Here is a 25,884-nt window from a genome sequence, read left to right as displayed (position 1 = left end):
AAAACACATTATTTCATGGTTTGTCATTTTGATTCAGGTACACCAAGGTTGGTCATAATTCTCCCCTGGGCCATTTCATTTTATAGGTTGCTATTTTTTTTTTTTGTTTCTCTCTTTTTAAATCAAAATATAGGAAGCCAAGTGCTTCTGACAACTCATTTGTGCATGCAAACTTGCAGAAATTTCCACTGAAGTTCAGTGGCTTCTGCTGTGCAAAGGTCTGGTGGTTCAGGAAGCCCAGATAGAATTCTGATTATCAGGAAAACCTTCAAACCAGCCTCAAGCTTGCCTGGGGGGAGGGATTACCAGGCTAGTTTTTAGCCCCAGCTGCTCTTCCCAGTAGGGAGAGGTTAATAGAAACTCAATGAAATGGAAGTCCTGGTGTGTGTATGTGTGTGTGTGTGCTTAGTCACTCAGTTGTGTCAGACTCTTTGTGACCCCATGGACTGTAGCCTACCAGGCTCCCCTGTCCATGGGGATTCTCCAAGCAAGAATACTGGAGTAGGTTGCCATGCCCTCCTCTAGGTGATCTTCCCAACCCAGGGATAGAACCCAAGTCTCCCACATTGCAGGCAGATTCTTTACCATCTGAGCCACCAGGAAAGTCCAAGATAGTCTATCCCTTCTCCAGGGAATCTTCCTGACCCAGGAATCGAACTGGGTTCTCCTGCATTGCAGGAAGATTCACCTCTTCCCAGGTGGTGCTAGTGCTAAAGAACCTGCCTGCCAATGCAGGAAAGGTAAGAGACGCAGGTTTGATTCCTGGGTTTGGAAGATCCCCTGGAGAAAGAAATGGCAACCTACTCCAGTATTCATGCCTAGAGAATCCCCATGGACAGAGGAGCCTGGTGGGCTACAGTCCATGGGTTCACAAAGAGTCGGACACGACTAAAGTGACTTAGCACGTACCTCTGTTGAGGTTATACCACCTATATCAGTCAGAGTTCAATCAGAGAAGCAGAATCACTAGATTTAAAAAAAAAACAAAAACGGGATTTGAACTTACAGAATTGTACAAGTAGGTTAAATAGTCTCTGTAAGGCAGCTATTCTCCTATATGATACTGGAGCTTGAAGTCCATAGGCAGGCACTTGAGAAAGAAAGACAGATGCAAAATGGGGGAAGATCAAGGACAGGGTTGAATCCATAAGCACAAGATGGATGGAGCTCATGAGGATGAACTGAAACCCATGTCAGTTCTTATTGCCCTTGAGTTTGATAGTGTCGAGACCTGCAGAAGCTGGGGCCCTTTGGTGTGGAGCTAACCCTACCCTGGAGTCAGAGAAGCTGAAGGAGGAACCAAGAGAAAGCAAAGCTGCAGGCCTGGCTGCTGCCTCACCCCAGTGAGGGGAGCCGGGACAACAATGTGTGTGAGCCACAGAATGGCCACTATTGCCCTTCCACTCTCTCAAACTCCTAATAGAATCTCTGTAGTCTACTCTAACCGGAAACATGAGAGAAGAGATCTCTGGGAAATGTAGTTCAGCTTATAGGGCTTGCCTGGTGGCTCAGATGGTAAAGAATCTGCCTGCAATGCAGGAGAGCTGGGTTTGATCCTTGGGTCAGGAAGATCCCCTGGAGAAGGGAATGGTAACCCACTCCAGTATTCTTGCCTGGAGAATCCCATGGACAGACCATGGAGTCTCAAAGAGTGGGGCATGACTGAATGACTTTTGCTTGGTCACATTGATACATTCCAAAGGCACCACATCACCCTTGGCTTCTTTGCTTCTCTCTTGGTGACTTTTCTTCAACCTGACTGAAGTATTTCACTGGACCCCAACCATCCTAAATGTATTTGGTATATTACCTTTTCTTTGAGGTGCTGTCCTCAGAAGTGCTTGGGCCAGCCTATCAGACAAGCCTCTGGAGGGATCACTCCTCCTCCTCTGCAAGAGGCCAACTATCTATTTCTCCCTTGTATGCTTTGGGTCAAAATGCCTCAGCTGTCTCTCTTCCAAGATAACTATGGAGAGATCAAACCCTAGGGAAGCTAATAGATAACTGTGTCACCATCCCTCCTCACCCAAATTAGGTAGACATTTTTGGTATCAAGAGTCATTTTCCAAGGAGTAGGAACCACGGGACTTTCAGGCTTGTTAACACCTGAGTCATGCCAGGAAAGATGCTCTCTTGGGGAAAGACTTGGCTTTCCAAGACTCTGAAATCTGATTGCCTCCAGAGTTGATCGACTGGGGAGTTAGCACAGGTGTGGATTGAGAGTCACCCTGAAGCCATGAATAATGATTGGTGAATGAGGTCTTGTTCATTCACTCATTTGATCACTCCTTCATTTCCCAAAGATTTATGAAGTGTCTACTCCATGTCAGACATGTGTGAGGGAAGACATTGATGAATAAGATGCAGTCCCTACCCTCAAGTGGCCCTCTGTCTGGTTGAAGAGGCAAAAACAGAATGAAAGAGAGAAAGAAGGGGTGGGGGAGTAAAGGAGGAAATAAGGAAGGAAAGAAAACGAAAGAAAAGAGAAAAAACCCAATGCCATGTACTCTATAGAAAGTGCTTTTCTGGTCTGCTGCTGCTGCTGCTGCTAAGTCGCTTCAGTCGTGTCCGACTCTGTGCGACCCCATAGATGGCAGCCTATCAGGCTCCCCCGTCCCTGAGATTCTCCAGGCAAGAAAACTGGAGTGGGTTGCCATTTCCTTCTCCAATGCATGAAAGTGAAAAGTGAAAGTGAAGTCGCTCAGTCGTGTCTGACTCTTAGCGACCCCATGGACTGCAGCCTACCAGGCTCCTCTGTCCATGGGATTTTCCAGGCAAGAGTACTGGAGTGGGGTGCCATTGCCTTCTCCATCTGGTCTGCTATAACTGTGTTATTAAGTCAGATTCTCCACTGGCTCCCATGACAGGCTTGATTCCTTTCACATGTGCTGGGCTGAAAGCCATAGGTATTCCCCAGGCTTTCTTCAGCCTTGAAATAGCATCCAAAATGCCAAAGGTTTTTAGAATAAGGTGAGATTTTCAAAAGAAAGGAAGATGGTTTTCATAGTTATATTTGGATTTGGATATATGAATGCAACAGCACTAGCTTTTTCCTCTCCTGGAAATCATTTTGAGATTTCTAGTTCTGGTCATGACAGAGTAAGTGGTATCAGGCTTACCCTTGTGATGGAAATAGCTCTAACACCTGGACAAAATATGTAAGACAACTATGGGCATTGGACCATGACCAACATAAGGCAGTGATCCTTGAGAGAAAGGATGCATATGAGCTGAGCCCCATATATCTCTGTGTTTTCCCCTGAGGACACTTTCCAAGCTGCACTGCAGAGTCCTGCTAGGTAGAAGAACCAGCGAGCAGGATTTGAGGCTACTTGAGTAGCTAGAATCTGGGGGCAAGGTCCCATACAGGAAAAGTCACAGAGAAGGAGCACCTAAAAAGTATGTGAAAGTTTTCCTTCAGATCTTTGGCCAACTCCTAAACTGTGTAGGAGCAGGGTGGGACTCTAGGGCCACATTAGATGGCTGTATCACTGAGCAGAGTTTAGAGGCCACATTGTGCTGGAGAGGTGGGGGTTTGGGCTAGACTTCTCAGTAGGCACCCTGGGCTTTTGACTGGACCTCAAAAAGTCCACATTCTAGTAGTAAGGCTCGTGTTCTATCAGCAAGGACTATGTCCTAGGAGTAAGGACAAAACTGAAAGAGAACTGCAGTAACAAAGTCCCAAACCCAATCTCAACAGAATTAAGGCAGCAGTTCTTGACTCAGATCAGATCAGATCAGATCAGTCACACAGTCGTGTCCGACTCTTTGAGACCCCATGAATCACAGCACGCCAGGCCTCCCTGTCCATCACCAACTCCTGGAGTTCACTCAGACTCACGCCCATTGAATCAGTGATGCCATCCAGCCATCTCATCCTCTGTCGTCCCCTTCTCCTCTTGCCCCCAATCCCTCCCAGCATCAGAGTCTTTTCCAATGAGTCAACTCTTCGCATGAGGTGGCCAAAGTACTGGAGTTTCAGCTTTAGCATCATTCCTTCCAAAGAAATCCCAGGGCTGATCTCCTTCAGAATGGACTGGTTGGATCTCCTTGCAGTCCAAGGGACTCTCAAGAGTCTTCTCCAACACCACAGTTCAAAAGCATCAATTCTTCGGCACTCAGCCTTCTTCACAGTCCAACTCTCACATCCATACACGACCACAGGAAAAACCATAGCTTTGACTAGACGAACCTTTGTTGGCAAAGTAATGTCTCTGCTTTTTAATATGCTATCTAGGTTGGTCATAACTTTCCTTCCAAGGAGTAAGTGTCTTTTAATTTCATGGCTGCAGTCACCATCTGTAGTGATTTTGGAGCCCAGAAAAATAAAGTCAGCCACTGTTTCCCCATCTATTTCCCATGAAGTGATGGGACCAGATGCCATGCTCTTCATTTTCTGAATGTTGAGCTTTAAGCCAACTTTTTCACTCTCTCACTTTCATCAAGAGGCTTTTGAGTTCCTCTTTACTTTCTGCCATAAGGGTGGTGTCATCTGCATATCTGAGGTTATTGATATTTCTCCCAGCAATCTTGATTCCAGCTTGTGTTTCTTCCAGTCCAGCGTTTCTCATGATGCACTCTGCATATGAGTTAAATAAACAGGGTGACAATATACAGCCTTGACGAACTCCTTTTCCTATTTGGAACCAGTCTGTTGTTCCATGTCCAGTTCTAACTGTTGCTTCCTGACCTGCATACAAATTTCTCAAGAGGCAGATCAGGTGTTCTGGTATTCCCATCTCTTTCAGAATTGTCCACAGTTGATTGTGATCCACATAGTCAAAGGCTTTGGCATAGTCAATAAAGCAGAAATAGATGCTTTTCTGGAACTCTCTTGCTTTTTCCATGATCCAGCGGATGTTGGCAATTTGATCTCTGGTTCCTCTGCCTTTTCTAAAACCAGCTTGAACATCAGAAAGTTCACGGTTCATGTATTGCTGAAGCCTGGCTTGGAGAATTTTGAGCATGACTTTACTAGCATGTGAGATGAGTGCAATTGTGCAGTAGTTTGAGCATTCTTTGGCATTGGCTTTCTTTGGGATTGGAATGAAAACTGACCTTTTCCAGTCCTGTGGCCACTGCTGAGTTTTCCAAATTTGCTGACATATTGAGTGCAGCACTTTCACATCATCATCTTTCAGGACTTGGGATAGCTCAACTGGAATTCCATCACCTCCACTAGCTTTGTTCATAGTGATGCTTTCTAAGGCCCACTTGACTTCACATTCCAGGATGTCTGGCTCTAGGTGAGTGATCACACCATCATGATTATCTGGGTCGTGAAGATCTTTTTTGTACAGTTCTTCTGTGTATTCTTGCCATCTCTTCTTAATATCTTATGATTCTGTTAGGTCCATAGGGGCAGTTTTGTTCCCCAGGGGACGTTTGACTACATCTGGAAACAATTTGGATTGTCACCACTGGGAGTTGTGATCCTACTGGTACCATGCAGGTGAGGGCTGTGGATGTTGCTAAACATCTTACAATGTACGGAAGCGCCCCCACCCTATCCTCCCAACAAAGAATGATCTTCTCCTAAAGATTACTGAGCTTTGTTCTAGCAGCCAATGAAGATAACATAATTTAGAGTCTCTTTCATGTGTTATCCTTAAAATCCAGCATATAATGAAAAATTACCCAAAAAGAACACTTACTTCACTGTATTACAGTTATTATATACTTCACTTCTATTAGATTTAAGAGTAATAAACACACCAGTACCCTGTTCCCCTCCACCCCATTCCAATGGTGAAAATATAAGTCATTCAGTCGTGTCCAACTCTTTGTGACCCCATGGATTATACAGTCCATGGAATTCGCTAGGCCAGAATACTGGAGTGGGTAGCCTTTCCCCAATAATCAAGAAAAAAAGGGGCTTCCCTGGTGGTCTAGTGGTTAAGAATCTGCCTTGCAATGCAAGCGACATGAGTTCAATCCCTGGTCTGAGACGACTCCACATGCCACAGACTGCCGGGAGCTGGTGAGGCATTCCACTCGTGACAAAGGTCATGAGGAAGGAGGCTTGGCATACGCAAAGGCGGGATCGAGCCTCAGGAGTCCGCCCGGATATTCTCGAGCATCTACCCCCCAAAAAACCAGAGTCTGCCTACTTTATTGCTTTGTGCTCTCACCTCTGACTTTACTGGGGGCTGTCCCCCACCACCATCTCGCTCTCTCTGTCAAAGAGTTAACTTACAGCTCCAATTAATAAAGTTCCTGGGCAATTAGGAGTGTTTAAATCCAAACCCCTCAGATGGCTCTCTAACTCGCCTGACAAGTTTACCCGGACTCCTACAGCTATGCATACGATTGTTTACAGTCTCCCAGCCTCAAGAGGCACAGGAAGCTCAAGATATTCAAATAGCTTAGAGCCTCTCAGAGAGTTAGAAACTGTCAGAATAAACTAGTAAAGGATTTCATTGATGAGCCAATGCTTGTTGCCAAGTTTTCACATCCCCTGAATTGTATCCTTGAATATGTATTAATTAATAGTTGGTATGCAGAAAAAATAAGTAGTGGCCTTGGTGTTAGTAACTTTAGACCCTTAAGGTAATAAATTCTTTCCTTTGTTGTAAACCCATTACACATCCTCCCTATAGGAATGCAATTTTATCTTCGGAAGATGGCGCCAAACCTTAAAATAATTACTCTTAGAGAAAATAAGTCTTTGTTGATAAGTCCTTGTCAAGAGTCATAAAATGTTAGTAGGCCTTCTGGCCAGAAGATGATGTAAATCACCTAAACCATTTGTATATGATAAATTTGCAGGAAAGAAACCCTAGTTTTTGATAAGGATCAAAAACTGCTGACTTTGCATCCCCTATTATCCTCTATGTGTAACTTAGGGTATAAAAACCCCTGTTGAAAATAAAGCTATGGGGCCTTGCTCACCAACGCTTGGTCTCCCCATGTCATTCTTCCCTTTAACTTCCAGCTGAGTCTCCATCTGGAGCGCGGAACCCACCATGCTTACTAATTATGCCTGGGCTTCTAAGACCCACTTGAGAAGGTGTCTAGGGTGGGGCACCTTCCGCTATTCGAGAGGGCGCCTGCGGCCTACGTAAGTGGTGCAAACTTCTTGTCTTGAAGTTTTATTGATGTCCCGCGTAAACCAAGATACTCAGCCTCTTTTCTCCACTGAATTTTCCTACTGAGCTATCCTCATTCTATTACTCTTTATATCTCTAATTAGCATATAAATAGTCGCCTAGGCCGTCTCTCCTTCGAATACCCTGGATCAGCCGGGGCTGGACCCCGGCAACAGACCAACTCTCAAGCCCTTGAGCTACAACTACTGAGCCCACACACTGCAACTACTGAAGCCCGAATGCCTAGAGCCTGTGCTCTGCAACAAGAGAATCCACCGCAAGGAGAAGCCCATGCACTTCAACAAAGAGGAGCTCCCACTTGCCGCAACTAGAAAAAAGCCCATGCAGCCATGAAGACCCATCGCAGTTAAAAATAAAACAAAATAAAGAAAAAAGAAAACAACCAATAAAAGCAGAAGTAGAACTAGAGATAATCCAGATATTAAAGTTAGCAAGTATAGAAGTCAAAGTAACTATGATTAAGATTTCAAGAAAATAGAGGAAAAGACAAACAAAAATAATGAAAGGGAGAGAATTTCAATAGAGAATTGGAATCTATGAAAAAAAGTTAAATTGGTGTTTAGAAATACAAGGTACAGTATCTGAAATTACAAAGTTACTGACTGGATTTAACCCCAAACTGGGCAGAGCAGAACATAAAATTAGTGAGCTATGTATGAGAGATAATATATGAAAACTTCAGAAGTAAATGGGGGAATACCTTTGTAGCCATAGGATAATTAGGACATTTAAAATAATTAATAAACTGGACTTCATTTAAATTAAGAATGTCAATTTATCAAAAGGTACCATTAGGACAGTGAAAAGGCAAGCCATAGGCTGGGAGAAGATATTTGTAATACATATATCCAACAAAAAGTCTTGTATCCAGAATATAAATGTAACTTTCGCAATGAGACAGACAACTCAATAAAAAATGGACAAACAACATATGCCAACACTTTACAAAAGATGAAACCAGAATAGCTGATAAGTATATGAAAAGGATCTTTATATTTTAAGTTATGAGAAAAATACAAATTCAGCTCACACAATGAGATATTGGTAGACACTCACCAAGATGACTAAAATGAAAAACTAACAATATCAAGTGTGATGAAGATGTGGAACCATGGAACTCTGTCTTCCATTGCTTATAGGAAGAAATCAGTACAACTACTTTGGGAAACTGTTGGGCAGTATTGACTAAATCTATCCATAGGTACACAATAAAACCCCAAAATATCCTTTCTGTATGCTTGTGTTCACCAACTGACATAGATAAGAATGTTTGCAGAAGTTTTAATGTACAATAACCCAAACTAAATACAACACAGATGTTCATCAACATTAGAATGAATAAACTGACTTCATCATACAATGGACTAGTCTACTGCAATGAAAAACAAGCTACTGATTCATGCAACACTATGGTTAAATAGCTTGACAACATGTTGAAGATGTACTGTGTGATTCCATTTAAATGAAGTTCAAAACCAGGTAAAACTGATTTATGGTGATTTAGTTCAGAATGGTTACTGTTGGGAAGGGATGGGTGGGGTGATTGACTGTTCCATTTTTCCTGGAACTGAGGGGTTTCACAGAATGTGAGACTTTCAGGGCTGAAGCAAGTCTAGTGTCAAGAAAATCAGATGGTTGGTCACCCTAGAGGCAGTCTTTTTAGGGAAGGGACATGAAAGAGCCTTCTGAGGGGCTGGAAATATTCAGTATCTTGATGTGGACAGTGGTTACAGGAATGAACACATGTGTAAAAATTTATCTAGCTCTACATGTTATATATGCACATTTAAGTGCATAGGTTATACTTTGATTGAAAAACTTAGGAGAGAACTCTATTTTTCAAAGTATTAAGTGAAAATAAACTACAGACCAAGGCCATGGGGAGAATTTTGGTGGATAACAAAATGAAGCCCCAATGTTCATAATGTTTGTCTGTCTTCTTTGATCTGGTGGAGCAAAACAGTGGTGAACAAGAATGGGGTGCCAGTATGTGTAAAGGAAGCTTTCATTGTTTGGAACGAGTCTTCCCACCTGGAAGATTCACAGAGACCTTGCAAACAATATTGCTGAATCTCAGGCAGTGAAAGGGGAAAATAGAAAAGGCATGAAAATTCATTTCTGATATTCAAAGGAGCAAGAGGATAGATTTTTCAAAGTACTGCATGATAGGAAATATTCTTAAGACAAGATATTAATAGAATGATTTGTGCACCTCTAAACTGTGGGAAATTCTGAAAGAGATGGGAATACCAGACCACATGACCTGCATCTTGAGAAACCTATATGTAGGTCAGGAAGCAACAGTTAGAACTGGACATGGAACAACAGACTGGTTCCAAATAGGAAAAGGAGTACATCAAGGCTGTATACTGTCACCCTGCTTATTTAACTTATATGCAGAGTACATCATGAGAAACACTGGGCTGGAGGAAGCACAAGCTGGAATCAAGATTGCCGGGAGAAATATCAATAACCTCAGATATGCAGATGACACCACCCTTATGGCAGAAAGTGAAGAGGAACTCAAAAGCCCCTTGATGAAAGTGAAAGAGGAGAGTGAAAAAGTTGGCTTAAAGCTCAACATTCAGAAAACGAAGATCATGGCGTCTGGTCCCATCACTTCATGGGAAATAGATGGGGAAACAGTGGAAATAGTGTCAGACTTTATTTTTTGGGCTCCAAAATCACTGCAGATGGTGACTGTAGCCATGAAATTAAAAGACACTTACTCCTTGGAAGGAAAGTTATGACCAACCTAGATAGCATATTAAAAAGCAGAGACATTACTTTGCCAACAAAGGTCTGTCTAGTCAAGGCTATGGTTTTTCCAGTGGTCATGTATGGATGTGAGAGTTGGACTGTGAAGAAAGCTGAGTGCCGAAGAATTGATGCTTTTGAACTGTGGTGTTGGAGAAGACTCTTGAGAGTCCCTTGGACTACAAGGAGGTCCAACCAGTCCATCCTAAAGGAGACCAGTCCTGGTTGTTCTTTGGAAGGACTGATGTTGAGGCTGAAACTCCAATATTTTGGCCACCTCATGCGAAGAGCTGACTCACTGGAAAAGACCCTGATGCTGGGAGGAATTGGGGGCAGGAAGAGAAGGGAACGACAGAGGATGAGATGGCTGGATGGCATCACTAACTCGATGGACGTGAGTTTGAGTACACTCCGGGAGCTGGTGATGGACAGGGAGGCCTGGTGTGCTGTGATTCATGGGGTCGCAAAGAGTTGTATACGACTGAGCGACTGAACTGAACTGAGAAGAGGAAGAGATGATCTTAAGTCATTACCGGGAAATCATTTAACAGAATTATTCTAGAATAACTCTTTTTCTTTGATCTGGTCTTTGGCATTTCTACTTTTTAAAATGTATTGAATGTTTCTGTGGCTTAATAAATGGTTTTTAGAATGTAACACATGTATCAATTACTTCTACCAATTTTTTCAAGCAAATATCTTTATAGATTATATATTATATACTATGTAGATAGCCAGTCCCCAGGACTCTGAGACAAGCTACACTCTATCAAAAGCGTTTGCTCCAGAGTAGGTTGTGATAGTGATAGGGATAGCTAGATAGCCAGGAAAGACATCGTAGAAAGAACAAAGGATGGCTTGATTGATTTAAGAAGGGGCGTGCTTGGCTAACGTCTAAGTTCAGGAAAAGCTGGGGGCCCAGGGAAGATGAAGTCTGCTCTGATGGTCTGTCTTGGTGACTGTCCAGGCTTCAGTAATGCTTTGTCTGGGGACTGCCTCTATTCTGCATTTGAGACTCATAGGGAAGGAGCCACTGGCAACTCATGTCTACCTTTCCTGAGTCTTCTCTTGCCTGCATTTTCTTCTCTGAACCTGTCTGTGTCAAGGGAAACCTTTCACTGTCTCCTTTTCACTCATGAGATCAATAATAATTTAGGAGTCATTTTCGAGGATGGGTTGGATAATTATGAGTGATGTTTCTTTTTTAAAAAAATTATCTATTTTTGACATGTACACACTGCTATATTTATTTATTTATGGCTCACCAGGTCTTCCCTGGTGGCTCAGATGGTAAAGAATCTGCCTGCAGTGTGGGAGACCCAGGTTCGATCCATGGGTCGGGAAGATCCCCTGGAGAAGGGAATGGCAATCCACTCCAGTATTGTTGCCTGGAGAATGCCATGGACAGAGGAGGCTGGTGGGCTACAGTCCACGGGGTCAAAAAGAGTCAGACACAACTGAGCAATAACGCATACACACACTGCTAAGTTATCAGACTTCATCACATATGCTTTGTCTCCCCCACTGGGGTGTTATCTCTCAGAGTGCAGGGGCCTTGTCTGGACAGCCTTATACCCTCCTAGGGTCTAGGATATGTCCTGCACATACCCCTTCAATATTTTTTTTTTTATAAAATTTAAACAAAAAGAAATTTTATCATTCATTTAGCAGTTACCTGTAAAACTATATTCTGATTAAATGGTTAATACACACTTTGATTACTTTATTTCTCTTAATGTATGTGTATGGTGGTTTCATACTGTTCATGGGGTTCTCAAGGCAAGAATACTGAAGTGGTTTGCCATTCCCTTCTCCAGTGGACCACATTCTGTCAGACCTCTCCACCATGACCCGCCCGTCTTGGGTGGCCCCACGGGCATGGTTTAGTTTCATTGAGTTAGACAAGGCTGTGGTCCTAGTGTGATTAGATTGACTAGTTTCCTGTGAGTATGGACCTAACAGAAGCAGAAGATATTAAGAAGAGATGGCAAGAATACACAGAAGAACTGTACAAAAAGGATCTTCATGACCCAGATAATCACGAAGGTGTGATCACTCACCTAGAGCCAGACATCCTGGAATGTGAAATCAAGTGGGCCTTAGAAAGCATCACTATGAACAAAGCTAGTGGAGGTGATGGAATTCCAGTTGAGCTATTTCAAATCCTGAAAGATGATGCTGTGAAAGTGCTGCACTCAATATGCCAGCAAATTTGGAAAACTCAGCAGTGGCCACAGGGCTGGAAAAAGTCAGTTTTCATTCCAATCCCAAAGAAAGGCAATGCCAAAGAATGCTCAAACTATCGCACCATTGCACTCATCTCACACGCTAGTAAAGTAATGCTGAAAATTCTCCAAGCCAGGCTTCAGCAATACATGAACTGTGAACTTCCAGATGTTCAAGCTGGTTTTAGAAAAGGCAAAGGAATCAGCGACCAAATTGCCAACATCTGCTGGATCATCGAAAAAGCAAGAGAGTTCCAGAAAAACATCTATTTCTGCTTTATTGACTATGCCAAAGCCTTTGGCTGTGTGGATCACAATAAACTGTGGACAATTCTGAAAGAGATGGGAATACCAGACCACCTGACTTTCCTCTTGAGAAATTTGTATGCAGGTCAGGAAGCAACAGTTAGAACTGGACATGGAACAAAAGACTGGTTCCAAATAGGAATACCTTTTCCTATTTGTTACCCTGCTTATTTAACTTATATGGAGAGTACATCATGAGAAACACTGGGCTGGAGGAAGCACAAGCTGGAATCAAGATTGCCGGGAGAAATATCAATAACCTCAGATATGCAGATGACACCACCCTTATGGCAGAAAGTGAAGAGGAACTCAAAAGCCTCTTGATGAAAGTGAAAGAGGAGAGTGAAAAAGTTGGCTTAAAACTCAACATTCAGAAAACGAAGATCATGGCATCTGGTCCCATCACTTCATGGGAAATAGATGGGGAAACAGCGGAAACAGTGTCAGACTTTATTTTTTGGGCTCCAAAATCACTGCAGATGGTGACTGCAGCAATGAAATTAAAAGACGCTTACTTATTGGAAGAAAAGTTATGACCAACCTAGATAGCATATTGAAAAGCAGAGACATTACTTTGCCAACAAAGGTCCGTCTAGTCAAGGCTATGGTTTTTCCTGTGGTCATGTATGGATGTGAGAGTTGGACTGTGAAGAAAGCTGAGTGTCAAAGAATTGATGCTTTTGAACTGTGGTGTTGGAGAAGACTCTTGAGAGTCCCTTGGACTGCAAGGAGATCCAACCTGTCCATTCTGAAGGAGATCAGCCCTGGGATTTCTTTGGAAGGAATGATGCTAAAGCTGAAACTCCAGTACGCTGGCCACCTCATGTGAAGATTTGACTCATTGGAAAAGACTCTGATGCTGGGAGGGATTGGGGGCAGGAGGAGAAGGGGACAACAGAGGATGAGATGGCTGGATGACATCACTAACTCTATGGACGTGAGTCTGAGTGAACTCCGGGAGTTGGTGATGGACAGGGAGGCCTGGCGTGCTGCGATTCATGGGGTCTCAAAGAGTCGGACACGACTGAGCAACTAAACTGAACTGAACTGATGGTGGTTTAGTCGCTAAGTCGTGTCCAACTTTTGCGACTCCATGGACTGTAGCCCACCAGGCTCTTCCTCTGTCCATGGAATTTTCCAGATAAAAATAGTGCCGTTTCTTTCTCTAGGGGATCTTCCCAACCCAGAGATTGAACTTGGGTCTCCTTCACTGCAGGCAGAGTCTTTACTGACTGAACCCCCTGTGCCTCTTGTGTCTCCTACATTGGCAGGCAGCTTGTTTACCACTAGCGCCACCTGGGAAACCCATCTCTTATTGTATTTATGTAAAAAAAGGAATTGAGACAAGGGAAGTAAAATTGCCAGGCATCTTGCTTTAAACAAAGCTTCCTGAACACTCTATACCACCATCTAGTGAGAGAAAAAACTCCACTTCCCACCTGACAAGAAACAGGGTTAGCGTATAGAACATAGTCGAGTGGATGACAGTTGAGGGGATGGGAGGAGGACCCGATGGAGGAACTGTTTTTCCTCTGATTAGCCACGTGCTGCTGAGGATGGTTGCTTCTTGGCACTTGGCGTAACAGCAGAGGAAGCCTTCTTTGTGGCTTTGTGAACAAGCACATCATGATAAACTCTGGGTGCTGTCCTTGGCCACGGCTCTGTTTGTGGGCTCGTAATTTAGGCTGTGGGATATTCCCGTCAGAACAATGCAGGTTTTGGAAGAGAAAAGTCATGGTTTTATTAGCGTAAGTGCCACAGACACACACCCACATACGTTGCCTTGTTTCACCCTTTTGCTGATTCCTGGTCCAGTCCAGCCTCCTTGGCAGCCCTTAGCTGCAGTGTATTTTTATGTCTCAAGAGAGGGTCCTTGGTATTAATACAAAATTGCACTTGGCATCTGATGATGAGCACTGGATCTTTTCATCCAAGTCGACTTTTCTAAGCAACGTCATCAGTCCAGGTTCTGAGGGCCCTGCACCAGTCAGATCCCTCCTGCCTTCAATTTTCTTTTATTTCTTCATTTCTCCTTCCTTCCCTGCCTTGCCAGTTTTCTGAGCCAACTCATCAGTTTCTTGTGGCTCCTTTTGTCTCCTCCAAACACACATTAGCACATCCTCACTCAAATACTCACACTTGAGGGTCCTGGCCTAGATCCCTGGTGGAAAGTGGCTCTTGAGGAATTCAGAGAAAGCACACTGAAGCCATGTGCCGAATGGCCTTGCCGATAGGCAGAGTTGGCATTGGGCCATTTAATATAGAGCTGAAGGATGAGGCAAGTCTCCCTACCACCCATTCTACAATCTCTCTCCATTTGACTCCTGAAACTTCCATGTGAAAAGAGAAATACTATAATTTCTAAATTAGAAATCAGGACTTCATGTCTGACCGACTATCAGAAAAATAGGGTAGAGCTATTTGGCCAAATCTAGGATGAATTGGCAGTTACATAGATGTCACCTCATAGTCCAGCTGAAATCATGACAAAGGCTGCTTGCATGGAACACTACCAAGGAGAATTCCAGGGCCACATCTGGGTTTTGTGGGGAAAATAATGCAGGGAGGTATTAGGAAGGTCTGAGATAGACATGGGATGGGCTAGTGGGAGCATCATAATATTGACTTTACACACAAATGGTTTCTCAGAGGGCTACAGTGAAATGCTATTAGCTGTTAACATCCTGGCATGAATTAAATTATTAATGTCACCTGTCACTCCTCAGGGCTCTAAGTGAATGGAGTCAGAGGATTGGTGAAGTTTTGTAAATGGCTTATTTTTCCTTTTTTTTATTAAGGTAAAATTTATACCACGTAAAATTCATCATTTGGACCATTTTAAGGTCATGTATGGATGCGAGAGTTGGACTGTGAAGAAAGCTGAGTGCCGAAGAATTGATGCTTTTGAACTGTGGTGTTGGAGAAGACTCTTGAGAGTCCCTTGGACTGCAAGGAGATCCAACCAGTCCATTCTAAAGGAGATCAGCCCTGGGATTTCTTTGGAAGGACTGATGCTGAGGTTGAAACTCCAATACTTTGGCTACTTCATGCGAAGAGTTGACTCATTGGAAAAGACTGATGCTGGGAGGGATTGGGGGCAGGAGGAGAAGGGAACGACAGAGGATGAGATGGCTGGATGGCATCACTAACTCGATGGACATGAGTTTGAGTAAACTCTGGGAGTTGGTGATGGACAGGGAGGTCTGGCGTGCTGCGATTCATGGGGTCGCAAAGAGTCGGACACAACTGAGTGACTGAACTGAACTGAACTAAACTGAAGGTGAACAATTCAGTGGCTTTTAGTTGTACGACTATCACCACTATCTAACTCCGGAAATTTTCATCACCCCAAGAGATTCCGTGTATCTATTAAAGAGTCACTCTTAATTCTCTTCTCCTCTCAGCCCGTGGCAACGACTACAATATGGATGGGCTGCCCAGGTGGAGATAATGGTAAAGAACCACCTGCCAATGCATGAGATGTAAGAGACGCGGGTTTGACCCCTGGGTGGGGAAGATTCCCTAGAGAAGAAAATGGCAACCCATTCCAGTATTCTTGCCTGAAGAATTCCATGGACAGAGGAGCCTAGTGGGCTACAGTCTGTGGAGTTGCAAAGAGTTGGACCCAACTGAACAACTAACACTTTTACTTTCAGGACTCAGCCACAGTTTCTAGTTCCCAGGGATCTTCTGCTTTTACCACAGCATCTATACTCATCAAGGTAGGTGACACTAGATGTACATGGCAGGTTGCTTTGGACTTTCTAGCACCCCCAGGATAATCTCCACTGCATTCTGAAGTGTCTAGAAGTGAGGAAAAGAGGGAGTCTTCCTTAGTTCAAAGCCCAAGACCAGTTTGGTCACTTTCTGTGGAATCCCAAATGTATCTTATGTGCCAGGAAGTTCTGTCCTTTGGTACATGGTCCAGGTCCCAGGTGGAAATAGTCTGGGGCCAGTGACTTGGGAGAACTGTGCCTGTCAGCAAGGAAGCAGACAACAATGAGAGCAGGAAGAAGTGATGGGATTTTCAAGGGGTTCTGAAACAATTCCTTGTGTATCTTGTTTTACTCTTCCTGGGGACTCCTATTTGTGCCTGAGCAAATAATTGAGGCAAAGCCCAGGAGGTCTCATATTAGTCCTTCCCATGTGGCCAGCCTGAGAATGACAGATGGTGGGTACCCCAGGCCAGTGCAGGGAGGGTGTGTCTGCAGGCAGAGGATGTGTCTGCAGGCGCAGAAAGAGGCACAAGGCCATTACACCTAGGGTGTGTATCATGGTGTGGGCTTTGATATCTGTCCTCTGTTTTCTGTTTCTGCCCAGTGTTGAGCAGCTCCCATAAGGTTCTTCCCACCTGAGTCTCCAATTCCTATCTCCCACACCAACTCCAAGATCCTTAGGCTGGGTCCTGCCACCACCTCCCCAGCCTGGGAATAGCTTGACTTCCTCTGGCTTATTCTCTCCCCATTCCAGGCTAGTGAGATTTGTAAAGTACAGAGTACAAAAGGATTACATGTAAAGTTCAGTGTCAGATAATGGCCATGTTACCAGCAGCTTGATTCCTCTTGATTTCTAAGCAGTTTCCACACAACCATAAGGCAAAGTCACATGGCCTTGCCACGTGGTTGAGGTATCTAGGGACCAGTGATTCTGCTTTATTCTGGGTGACTCATCTTGAACACACCAAAGGGAAGGTCTATTAGTGTTCAGAAATTACCTGGGCAGCCTTATGTGCCCATTTGAAGGGGCTAGTGGTCTGGGGACTTCAAGAAACAATCTTGGCATGCCCCCAAGGAATGCCAAATCCTCCAGCCTCATCATGGCAGGAAGACTGAGGTGAGTTCTTCTTCCTCATCTTTGCTAAAGGTGAGTGGCTCCTCAATCTTTTGAGGTGGCATTGTCTGCCCTAAGGGGCTGGGCTGGATGGGCATGGAGGTGCATGACTATGTTGGTTTGGATAAAAATCAGATGATACCAGCAATGACAGCACAGGAGGGGACAAACACAGGGTAAGATGTCACCAGCATGTGCCAAAGCTCTGAAGGCAGCCTACACATGGGAGTGGGTGGGAACTCTCAAATGGGAGGAGGGAGCTGCGTTACTGGAGTCTACTTTCACAGTGACTTACGTTTGGTTCTTCTTTATGGTGGGAGTTGAAAAAGGAAGCTGATTTTCAAAGTAGGGTCTCTGGATCATGAAAGAGGATGTATATGGAAGCGTCTAAGACAGTCACATGGAGTATAGAGAACAGACTTATGGACATGGGCAGGGGAAGGAAGGAGAAGGTAAGATGAATGGAAAGAATATCATGGAAGGATATACACTAGCATATGTAAGATAAACAGACAATGGAAATTTGCTGTATGACTCCAGGAACTCAAATCAGGGCTCTGTAACAACCTAGAGGAGTGGGAAAGGATGGGAGGTGGGAGGGAGGTTCAAGAGGGAGGGGACATAGGTATACCTGTGGCTAATTCATGTTGATGTATGGCAGAAACCAATGCAATATTGTAAAGCAATTATCCTTCAATTAAAAATAAAATCGTTATGAATATTCCAAAAAAAAAAGAACAGTGACAGTTCAGGGGTTAGCAAACATTGTAGGCGAGCTAAGCCCTTTTGGGGGAGGGGGCAAGGTTGGTGATGGTCATCCCGTCAGATGTTCAGACCGGAGATGGCAGCTAGGAACTGTTTCCCAAAGAGTCCCTCAGGGTCACATTGGAGAGAATGGAGCATGACAGTGGGAGCAGTCCCTACAACTAAACCACTTTGTGAAGTTGCTCAGTCGTGTCCGAGTCTTTGTGACCCTATGGACTGTAGTCTGCCAGCCTCCTCTGTCCATGGGATTTTCCAGGCAAGAATACTGGAGTGGTTACCATTTCCTTCTCCAGGGGATCTTCCCGACCCAGGGATCAATCCTGGGTCTCCTGCACTGTAGTCAGACTCTTTGTTGTCTGAGCCATCAGGAAACCTCTTTAGTTCCTGTCTTGTCAAAAGCCATGTTGTTTCATGACACTGTTTTGTCCCACTTTAGACAAACTACAATTCCTTTTGCCCAGACAGACTGAGATGTGGGCTGGCAATGGTACCCTCCGTTCTCCTGCCCCCCACAGCCAGGACACTCACCCGCACCAGGTCTGGTGTGAGTCGCTTGGCCTGCAGCCATTTCTGGAACCTCCCTGTTTTCCGCAGGACACGCTCAATACTGCAGGTTTTGGGGGCAGCTGCGGAGGCACAGATCCTCCCGTCTGAGATCTTGTTTTGCTGTTTGCTGACCAGCCTTGAGATCTCCACTGGGCGCCAGGTTTTGAAATCATCTGAGTAATTTGCAGAGTAAGAAGGCAAGTCGTCAGGAGGTGGTCCGAGGTGTAAGGCCAGCCCGTTGTCAAACCTGAAAAAGCATCAGCCATTTTCAGATCAGCCTGGGAGCTGGAGAGAAGGAACTAGGCAGGGACCAGTCACATTGCCAGAGCCAGCAGAGCCCGGGGACAGGGACATAGGGGCCCACGTCTGCTTGGATCCATTTCTTCTCCTTAGACTGGGGTGCTCCAGGCTCTTTCTGTCAAAGGACTATTTTTGTTTTCTCAGGCTTAAGGAAGTTTATATGTGATGTCAGAAACGGTGAGGGATCTGCATACCAGACACAAACTTTATCTTCTTCCCTTAACTGGCTTTCTGTGAAGGCAGCAGTTTTACACATGCTGGTACCTTTGATTCTCCTCATGTCCCATCCTCACTTTACAGATGTGGAAGCAGACTTACAGAGCTTAAGTGCCTTGCCCAAGGTCAGATAATATGTGGCTAAGCAGGGGTGCAAACCCAGGGCTCTCTGTCAGCAAAACCCATGATCTTTCTCCTTCGCTACCCTGGTTCTAGTTGCAGCATGCGGAATCTAGTTCTCTGGCCCCTTGCGTTGGGAGTGTGGGGTCTTAACCACTGGACCACCAGAGAAGACCTGAAACCAAAGTTTTTGAAGAAGCTTATTGCCCTGCGCTGGGGAGAGCACTACCCCCTTCATATCCAACCCCAAACGGCCCCGTCAATTTTTCTTTCAGTCCAAAGATTTAAGTTAGCAGTCCCAGCCAAGTGTCAGGGAACAGTGGCTGTTAAAGGGTCAGCAGACTCAAAACTATCTGGGATCCAGGAGGTGTGTGATTCCACACAATGGCCTGGGCGGTGCTACATGCTCCCCAGGGGAGAGGAACTGGCCTATTACCATTTGCTGATTTTCTACACCCACCCACAGTGACCCTTTTCTCCAGTCATCACTCTAGCTGTGTGTCAACATTTCCATCAGGAAAGAATGCTAAATCTTCTTCTCATTCATGTATGAAAAATTACTAAGAAAATTGTGTATCTTCATTATTATTGAGGGTACACAGCAAATGAAAATTAGGTGTATATGTTATATATTTTCTTTTTTAAAAAATAAATAATTATTTTATTGAAGTATAGTTGAATTACAATGTTGTGCTAATTTCTACTGTATAGCAAAGTGATTCAGTTACATGTGTATATACACTGTTTTCCATATTCTTTTCCAGTATGATTTATCACAAGATATTGAATATAGTTCCCTGTGCTACACAGAAGGACCTCACTTTTAATTTAATTTCAATAAGAATCTTTAAATTCTTATTATTGGGCATTACTGGGCAACCTCACGATAATGAGTTTTCGAGGAACTAGCTCCACACCCTACATTGTATTTTTTTCTCACTTACATGACACAGTTACCCTAAGAGACTGCAAGCTTTTCTAAGAAGATGCTCTAAGAAACTGTCAGTCAATACCTTCTGTGATACTGGACTGTTCAAACTTCAATGGAAATAGGCACAAAGAATTCTGTTCCAGGACATTGCCACAAATCTGTTTAAAGAGACCAAATGCCAAAAACTTGCAAGGAATCAATTTTACTGGCATTTTTAGGACAATCATGGGAATTGATCCTCCCCACTGGGAGGATAAGGAAGGGCCTAGGGCCCTGAGGCAGGCCTGTCTGTTTCCTGTAGCTGTTCTTGTTCAGGTGGGTTCAAACCACTTCTCCCCAAGGGCCTGTACCTAAGGGTCTACAACCAGGTGGCTCTTTTAGATAACAATAACAGCAATGCACATTTATGAATCACTTTAGCAATCACTTTGCTAAACACTTTATGTGCCATAATTCAGTTATACCTTTCAACAAACCTATGAGGTCAGCGCTGCTGTTATCATGCAGATAAGGAAACTGAGGCACAGAAATGTTAAGTGCTTTACTCCAAATCACACAGCCAGGAACTGGAGGAAGTAGCCTTCAGGGCTCCAGAGCTTGTCCTCTCAACCCCTTTGTTGCTACTTAGTCCTTTATCATCCATTTTATGAATTAGCTCTTGGGAACAGACTGATAACATTATTAGGGGTTATAGCTGTATGCTAAGTCTCTTCAGTCATGTCTGACTCTTAGTGACCCCACGGACTGTAGCCCACCAGGCTCCTCTGTCCACGGGATTCTCCAGGCAAGAATACTGAAGTGGATAGCCATGCCCTCCTCCAGGGGATCTTCCTTACCCAGGGATTGAACCCAGATCTCCTGCACTGCAGACAGATTCTTTACTGTCTGAGCCACCACGAAAGCCCATGAATACTGGAGTGGGTAGTTTATCCCTTCTCCAGGGGCTCTTCCTGACCCAGGAATCAATAGGGAACAGATAGGGAAAGAAGGAAAGGTGACATCATCCACCAATCATGTGTCTTCAGCCTACCCAGTCAGCCTCAGGAGCTCACTCTCTGTTGTGAACAACAAGCATTGTCCAATTCTTAATGAGGACAGGTCTTGGAGTGCTAATGCTTGTCTGGCAACAGCATTTCAGCTTACCATCTGAAAGTCTGGGATGGGTTTTCTCATAAGGCAGCATCATGATCATTTTTCAAAGTGGAGAAATGTTTGGAGCTGAACAAGAACAAGATGAACAAACACACCTTTGGAAAGAGAGGCGAAGGATGTGAATTTGCAGACCATTTATCAAAGAAGAAATACAAAAGGCCAAGAAGTCTGAAAAAAGGGCTCAACTCAGAAGAATATACAAAGCAAAAATAATAGTAATAGTAAACATTTCTGAGTGTGCAAGAAGTAAACTCTATAGGAAGAAGTCTCCATTTGGCTATATATACATACATGTCTCAAAATTCTAAAAATTCACTAGATTTTTTTGACCCAGAAATTTTACCTTTTAGAATTTGTTATAGGAATTAATTACTGATATGCATAAAAGTCTAACCACAAGGAGGTTCAACATAGCACTGTTTTTAATAACATAAAGTGCAAAAAGCCCTAGTTGTCCCACCACAGTGATTTAGTTAAATACATTAGGATTGACTGATGCAATTGTATACCATGAAACCGCTAAAAATCAAATTGTGGGGAATAGTTAATGTGGAAAAATCTTCCCGATATATTGTTAAATAAAAGTTTCCAAAAGAGTGCATAATATGCTCACATTTTTGTTGAAAAAAATTTAATCCACACTTAGCAAAAAGGTAGTAAGGGTCATACACCAAAATGTTAATGAAGCGGTGATCCTTGGTGAGGAATTGTCTGAGATCTTTATTTTGTGTTTTCTTTAATTGATATTTCCTGAAGATTCTAAAATAAAAATATATCACTTTTAAAATAAGGAAATAACTATTTACGATGTAGAGAAAAGGACTATAAACAAGGCTACATTTCCAGACCCATTCACTGGCCTCAGTTTCCTTGCATTGAGAATGTGATTTCTCAACGTGAAGCGTTCCAGACCCCAAACTGCCCTGCCTAGTGATTTCCTGCTTGGATCTGCACACTTCCCTTTCAGGCAGGCACATGTGGAAAATGAATTCTGAGGGAGCTGAAGTAATATCCTGAACTCGAACTGGAACACAAACCTATTTGGGGAAATGTTTCCTGAATTTGGCCATTACTTGCCTGCTGAGAAAAGCCTCATTTCTTTCCACTTGGTGAAGAGTCGACTGTAACATTCATATATTCTTGTTTACTTATCTGGAGGAGGAGGTGAGTCTGGAGCTCTTCCTCAGGTGAATCCCTTAATTTCCCTCCCTCCTATCTTAAAATATGTCCATATTTTCACTGCCTTCTTTCTCTAAGGAATCAGTTCCACCCACTTCCCCTGTGTTACTGATTTTATTCATCCCATTTCTTAGGTGGGAATTCTTGAGTTCATTTTCCACATCTCCATCTTTCTTTCCTCTTGCATTGAGTTGATCAACAAAATAAGTCTCCAACTAAATTGACTTGCATCCTTCCTGCTCAGCTTTGTTCTCAATGATCTTTCTCTTGGATGAGGAGAACTGGTCTGCATCACCTGGCCATTCTGCACACTGCTTTCCAGAAGATCTTTGCAAAATACTGGCCTCATCTTGTCCCCACCCTACGTAACACTCTCACCATTGCCTGCTACAGAACTCCTGTAGGTGGAAGTCTTTCGATTTTTCAACATTCAAAATGCTTTAAAAATGATAATAGAATATACACACACACACACACACACACACACGTGTGTGTGTGTGTGTGTGTGTGTATTTGCGCTCAGTCGTGTCTGACTCTTGGCAACCCCATGGACTATAGCCCGCCAGGCTCCTCTGTCCATGGGATTTTTCCAAGCAAGAATGCTGGAGTGGGTTGCCATTTCCTCCTCCAGTGAATCTTTCCAATGCAGGGCTCAAACCTGCATCTCCTGTGTCTCCTGCTTGGCAGGCATTTTCTTTACCCCTGAGCCACCTGGGAAACCCATATATATGTCTCCACATATATATATGCACTACCATACATAAAATAGATCACTAATAAGGATCTGCTGTGTAGCACAAGGAACTCTACTCAGTATTCTGTAATAACCTATATGGGAAAAAAATCTAAAAACGAATTAATATATGTGTATAGATACTGATTCACTTTTCTATATACCTGAAACTAACATTACATTGTAAATCAGCTACACTCCAATACAAATTTTAAAAAAACAGTCTACTAGGAAAAGTTCATTTCAACTCCCTGTGATATCTACCATCTCACAAAAGAAATTCAACATTTTTATTGGTATTTTCTGTTTGTTATTTCTGTTTAGTAACTTAGTGGAATACTCAAGTTTTGGTTAATGTAGACTGAAAATAAAATTATTGTCAGTTAATGCCTTCTGCCTGGTCACCAAATCTTACAAGTCAAGGGCATAAGAGAAGAGGTCTATTACAAAGTGTCTTTGATATTGAGAAGGTTGGAGACCACTGGCTCACAGGTTAGGGTCCCAATTCCTTGGTATGGCATTCAAGGCCCCCTGCCCCTTGCAATCTCCTCCTTGTGCCATGCCTCCACATGGGCCCCATGCTCCAGCCACGAAGGCACACCTCTGGGCCTTTGCTTAAGCTGATCCTTCTACTTTAAGCTGCTCTCCTCCCACTTAATTTCAGCTCATCATCCTTCATGGCTGTGCTCAGAAGCCCTTCTCTAGTCCCCATTTGGAACTAAAATTCTCTCCCTGGAATTCCCCAAGGTCCTTTACACTTCACTTCTGGCCTGCATCAGATCAGGCCTTATTGCTATTTGTAACACTGTTCCCTACCTCCTGAACCCCTGGAGTGCAAGGACCAGAGTTATAGCAATGTCATTATAGCACGTACTGGGCCTTGGCCATAGTAAAGGTTCATTGAACATGAGTTGACAGGGTTGAATTCCAGAGCATGGTACCATTCTCTGGAGAGAGCCATGTGCATGAGATTTATTAAACTTAGGTTTTCCTCTGATCAAGGTAACAGTTCACAACAGAAAACTCATTCAGAAACTTTGGAGCGAACTGCTTTGGTTTGAGTCCCAGATATGCCACTTATTAGGTGGTGACCTTGAGCCAGTCACTGAACCTTGCTAGGTTTCCGTTCACTATCTGAATCATGGGTGCGAATCTCTAACTCCCAGGATTGTTGTGAGGCGAAAATAACAATAGTTTAAAAACGTTCATCACATAGTAAGCTTTATATAAATTTTATTTCCCTGCTACTATGAGAAATGAACTTGGTAAACTCAATAGTCCCGGGCTACTTCATTCATGAAAAAGAAAACTTTATGCTCCCACTTCCAAAGGAAATGTTGGATTTAGCATTTAGAGCTGAAATTAGACTTCACACCTTCCCTCCTCTCCATCCCAACCTTAACCCATTACCACTATAATTAAATGGCTTTGCTTCAGCTCGCACCCAAAAACTACACCCTGACTTGTTTTCAAGACATTCCTGGACCTCATCACATGAAGGGAACAACATTTTGCCCCTCAGAGTTATCCAACTGAGATTCTGACCTTATTTCTTCTTTAAAGAACTTCTTGCAAATAGATGTCCCGATGCAGGCGTTACATTTATCAAGACCAAGGAAAGTCTTTCCCAAATTGTAGCTCGTTCGGACTCGGGATACCGGAGAAGGAGAGGGAGAAGCCGGTGAGGAGACAGAGTAGCTCAGGCCGGAGACCCACAGCAGCAAGAACGGCCAGCCCAGGTGGAGGGCGGCAGCTTTGGGCCCCAGCCGAGGCTCCATCGCAGGCTCAGGATTCCAGCTGCACCCACTTAGGGCTGCGCAGAGGCAGGTCTTGGCAAAAGAGAAGGGGCTGGCTTTAGGGCGCTGACCCCATCCCAGCGTCACAGGTTTTTGCTGGAGGATGCTAAGGACCTTGGGGCTAACGAGGCTGGGGAGGAGGTGAGGAAGTCCGTGGAGGATGCTGATAAAACCGTTTCCAGAGTTACTCTTCCTCTGCCCCGGGGCGGCTGCTGCAGGCTGGGGAGGGGCTGAAGGGCAGATTTCGGGATGGACAATGGCCAGGGCCTCCCTATGCAGTCCTTTTGACAAACACAGGATATCCTGGCTGTGCAGGAAAGGTCCAGGCAGGATGTATGTCCGACCTGGTTTCCACCTGGGAGTTTTAAAGGATCCTGAAGGCCTCCACCCTCCACTGTTTTAATTCTGGGTGTATCTGTCCCTATGGATCACACACACACACACACACACACACACACACCAACCCCTCCCCAGCCCCCTGCTGTGGATAATTCGTCCTGCCCCTTCACCAGCCATATTTGGCTATGAAAGAACTAGAAGTCAGTTCACCAGCCATTAAGCAACACATTTTGATTTGAAAGGTGAAGCCTTTTTACCGCTTAGGGCAGGGGTCCCCAACCTTTTTGGCACCAGGGACTGTTTCATGGAAGACAAATTTCCCGTGGACAACGGGGATGGGGGGATGGTTTGGGTATGATTCAAGCACATCACATTTATTGTGCAGTTTATTTCTATTAGTATTTCATTGTGCTAAATAATGAAATAATTATACAGCTCACTGTAATGGGAGCCCTGAACTTGTTTTCCGAGCTTAGGTGGTGACAAGAGTGATGGGGAGTAGCTGCAAATATGGGTGAAGCTTTGCTTGCTCACCTGCTGCTCACCTCCTGCTGTGCAGCCCAGGTCCTAACAGGCCATG

At 44.0% G+C, this 25,884-nt stretch overlaps 1 protein-coding gene across 1 annotated transcript in view; it reads right to left on the bottom strand.

Annotated features, from left to right (window-relative positions):
- Nucleotides 1-25,194, bottom strand: part of DIPK2B (divergent protein kinase domain 2B) — a 51,567-nt gene extending 26,373 nt beyond the window's left edge. The window contains exons 1-2 of the mRNA XM_061410362.1: nucleotides 24,715-25,194; nucleotides 18,521-18,785 (exon numbers count right to left, since the gene is read on the bottom strand). Of these exons, the coding sequence (XP_061266346.1) occupies nucleotides 18,521-18,785; nucleotides 24,715-24,947 (498 nt within the window). The 5' untranslated portion in view covers nucleotides 24,948-25,194. The remainder of the gene's footprint in view (nucleotides 1-18,520; nucleotides 18,786-24,714) is intronic.
- Nucleotides 25,195-25,884: the final 690 nt, after the last annotated feature.

The sequence above is a fragment of the Bos javanicus genome, chromosome X, assembly GCF_032452875.1.
Source record: "Bos javanicus breed banteng chromosome X, ARS-OSU_banteng_1.0, whole genome shotgun sequence".
Taxonomy (NCBI): domain Eukaryota; kingdom Metazoa; phylum Chordata; class Mammalia; order Artiodactyla; family Bovidae; genus Bos; species Bos javanicus.
Note: the sequence above shows the minus strand (reverse complement) of the source record. Positions and strands in the feature narration are given on the sequence as shown.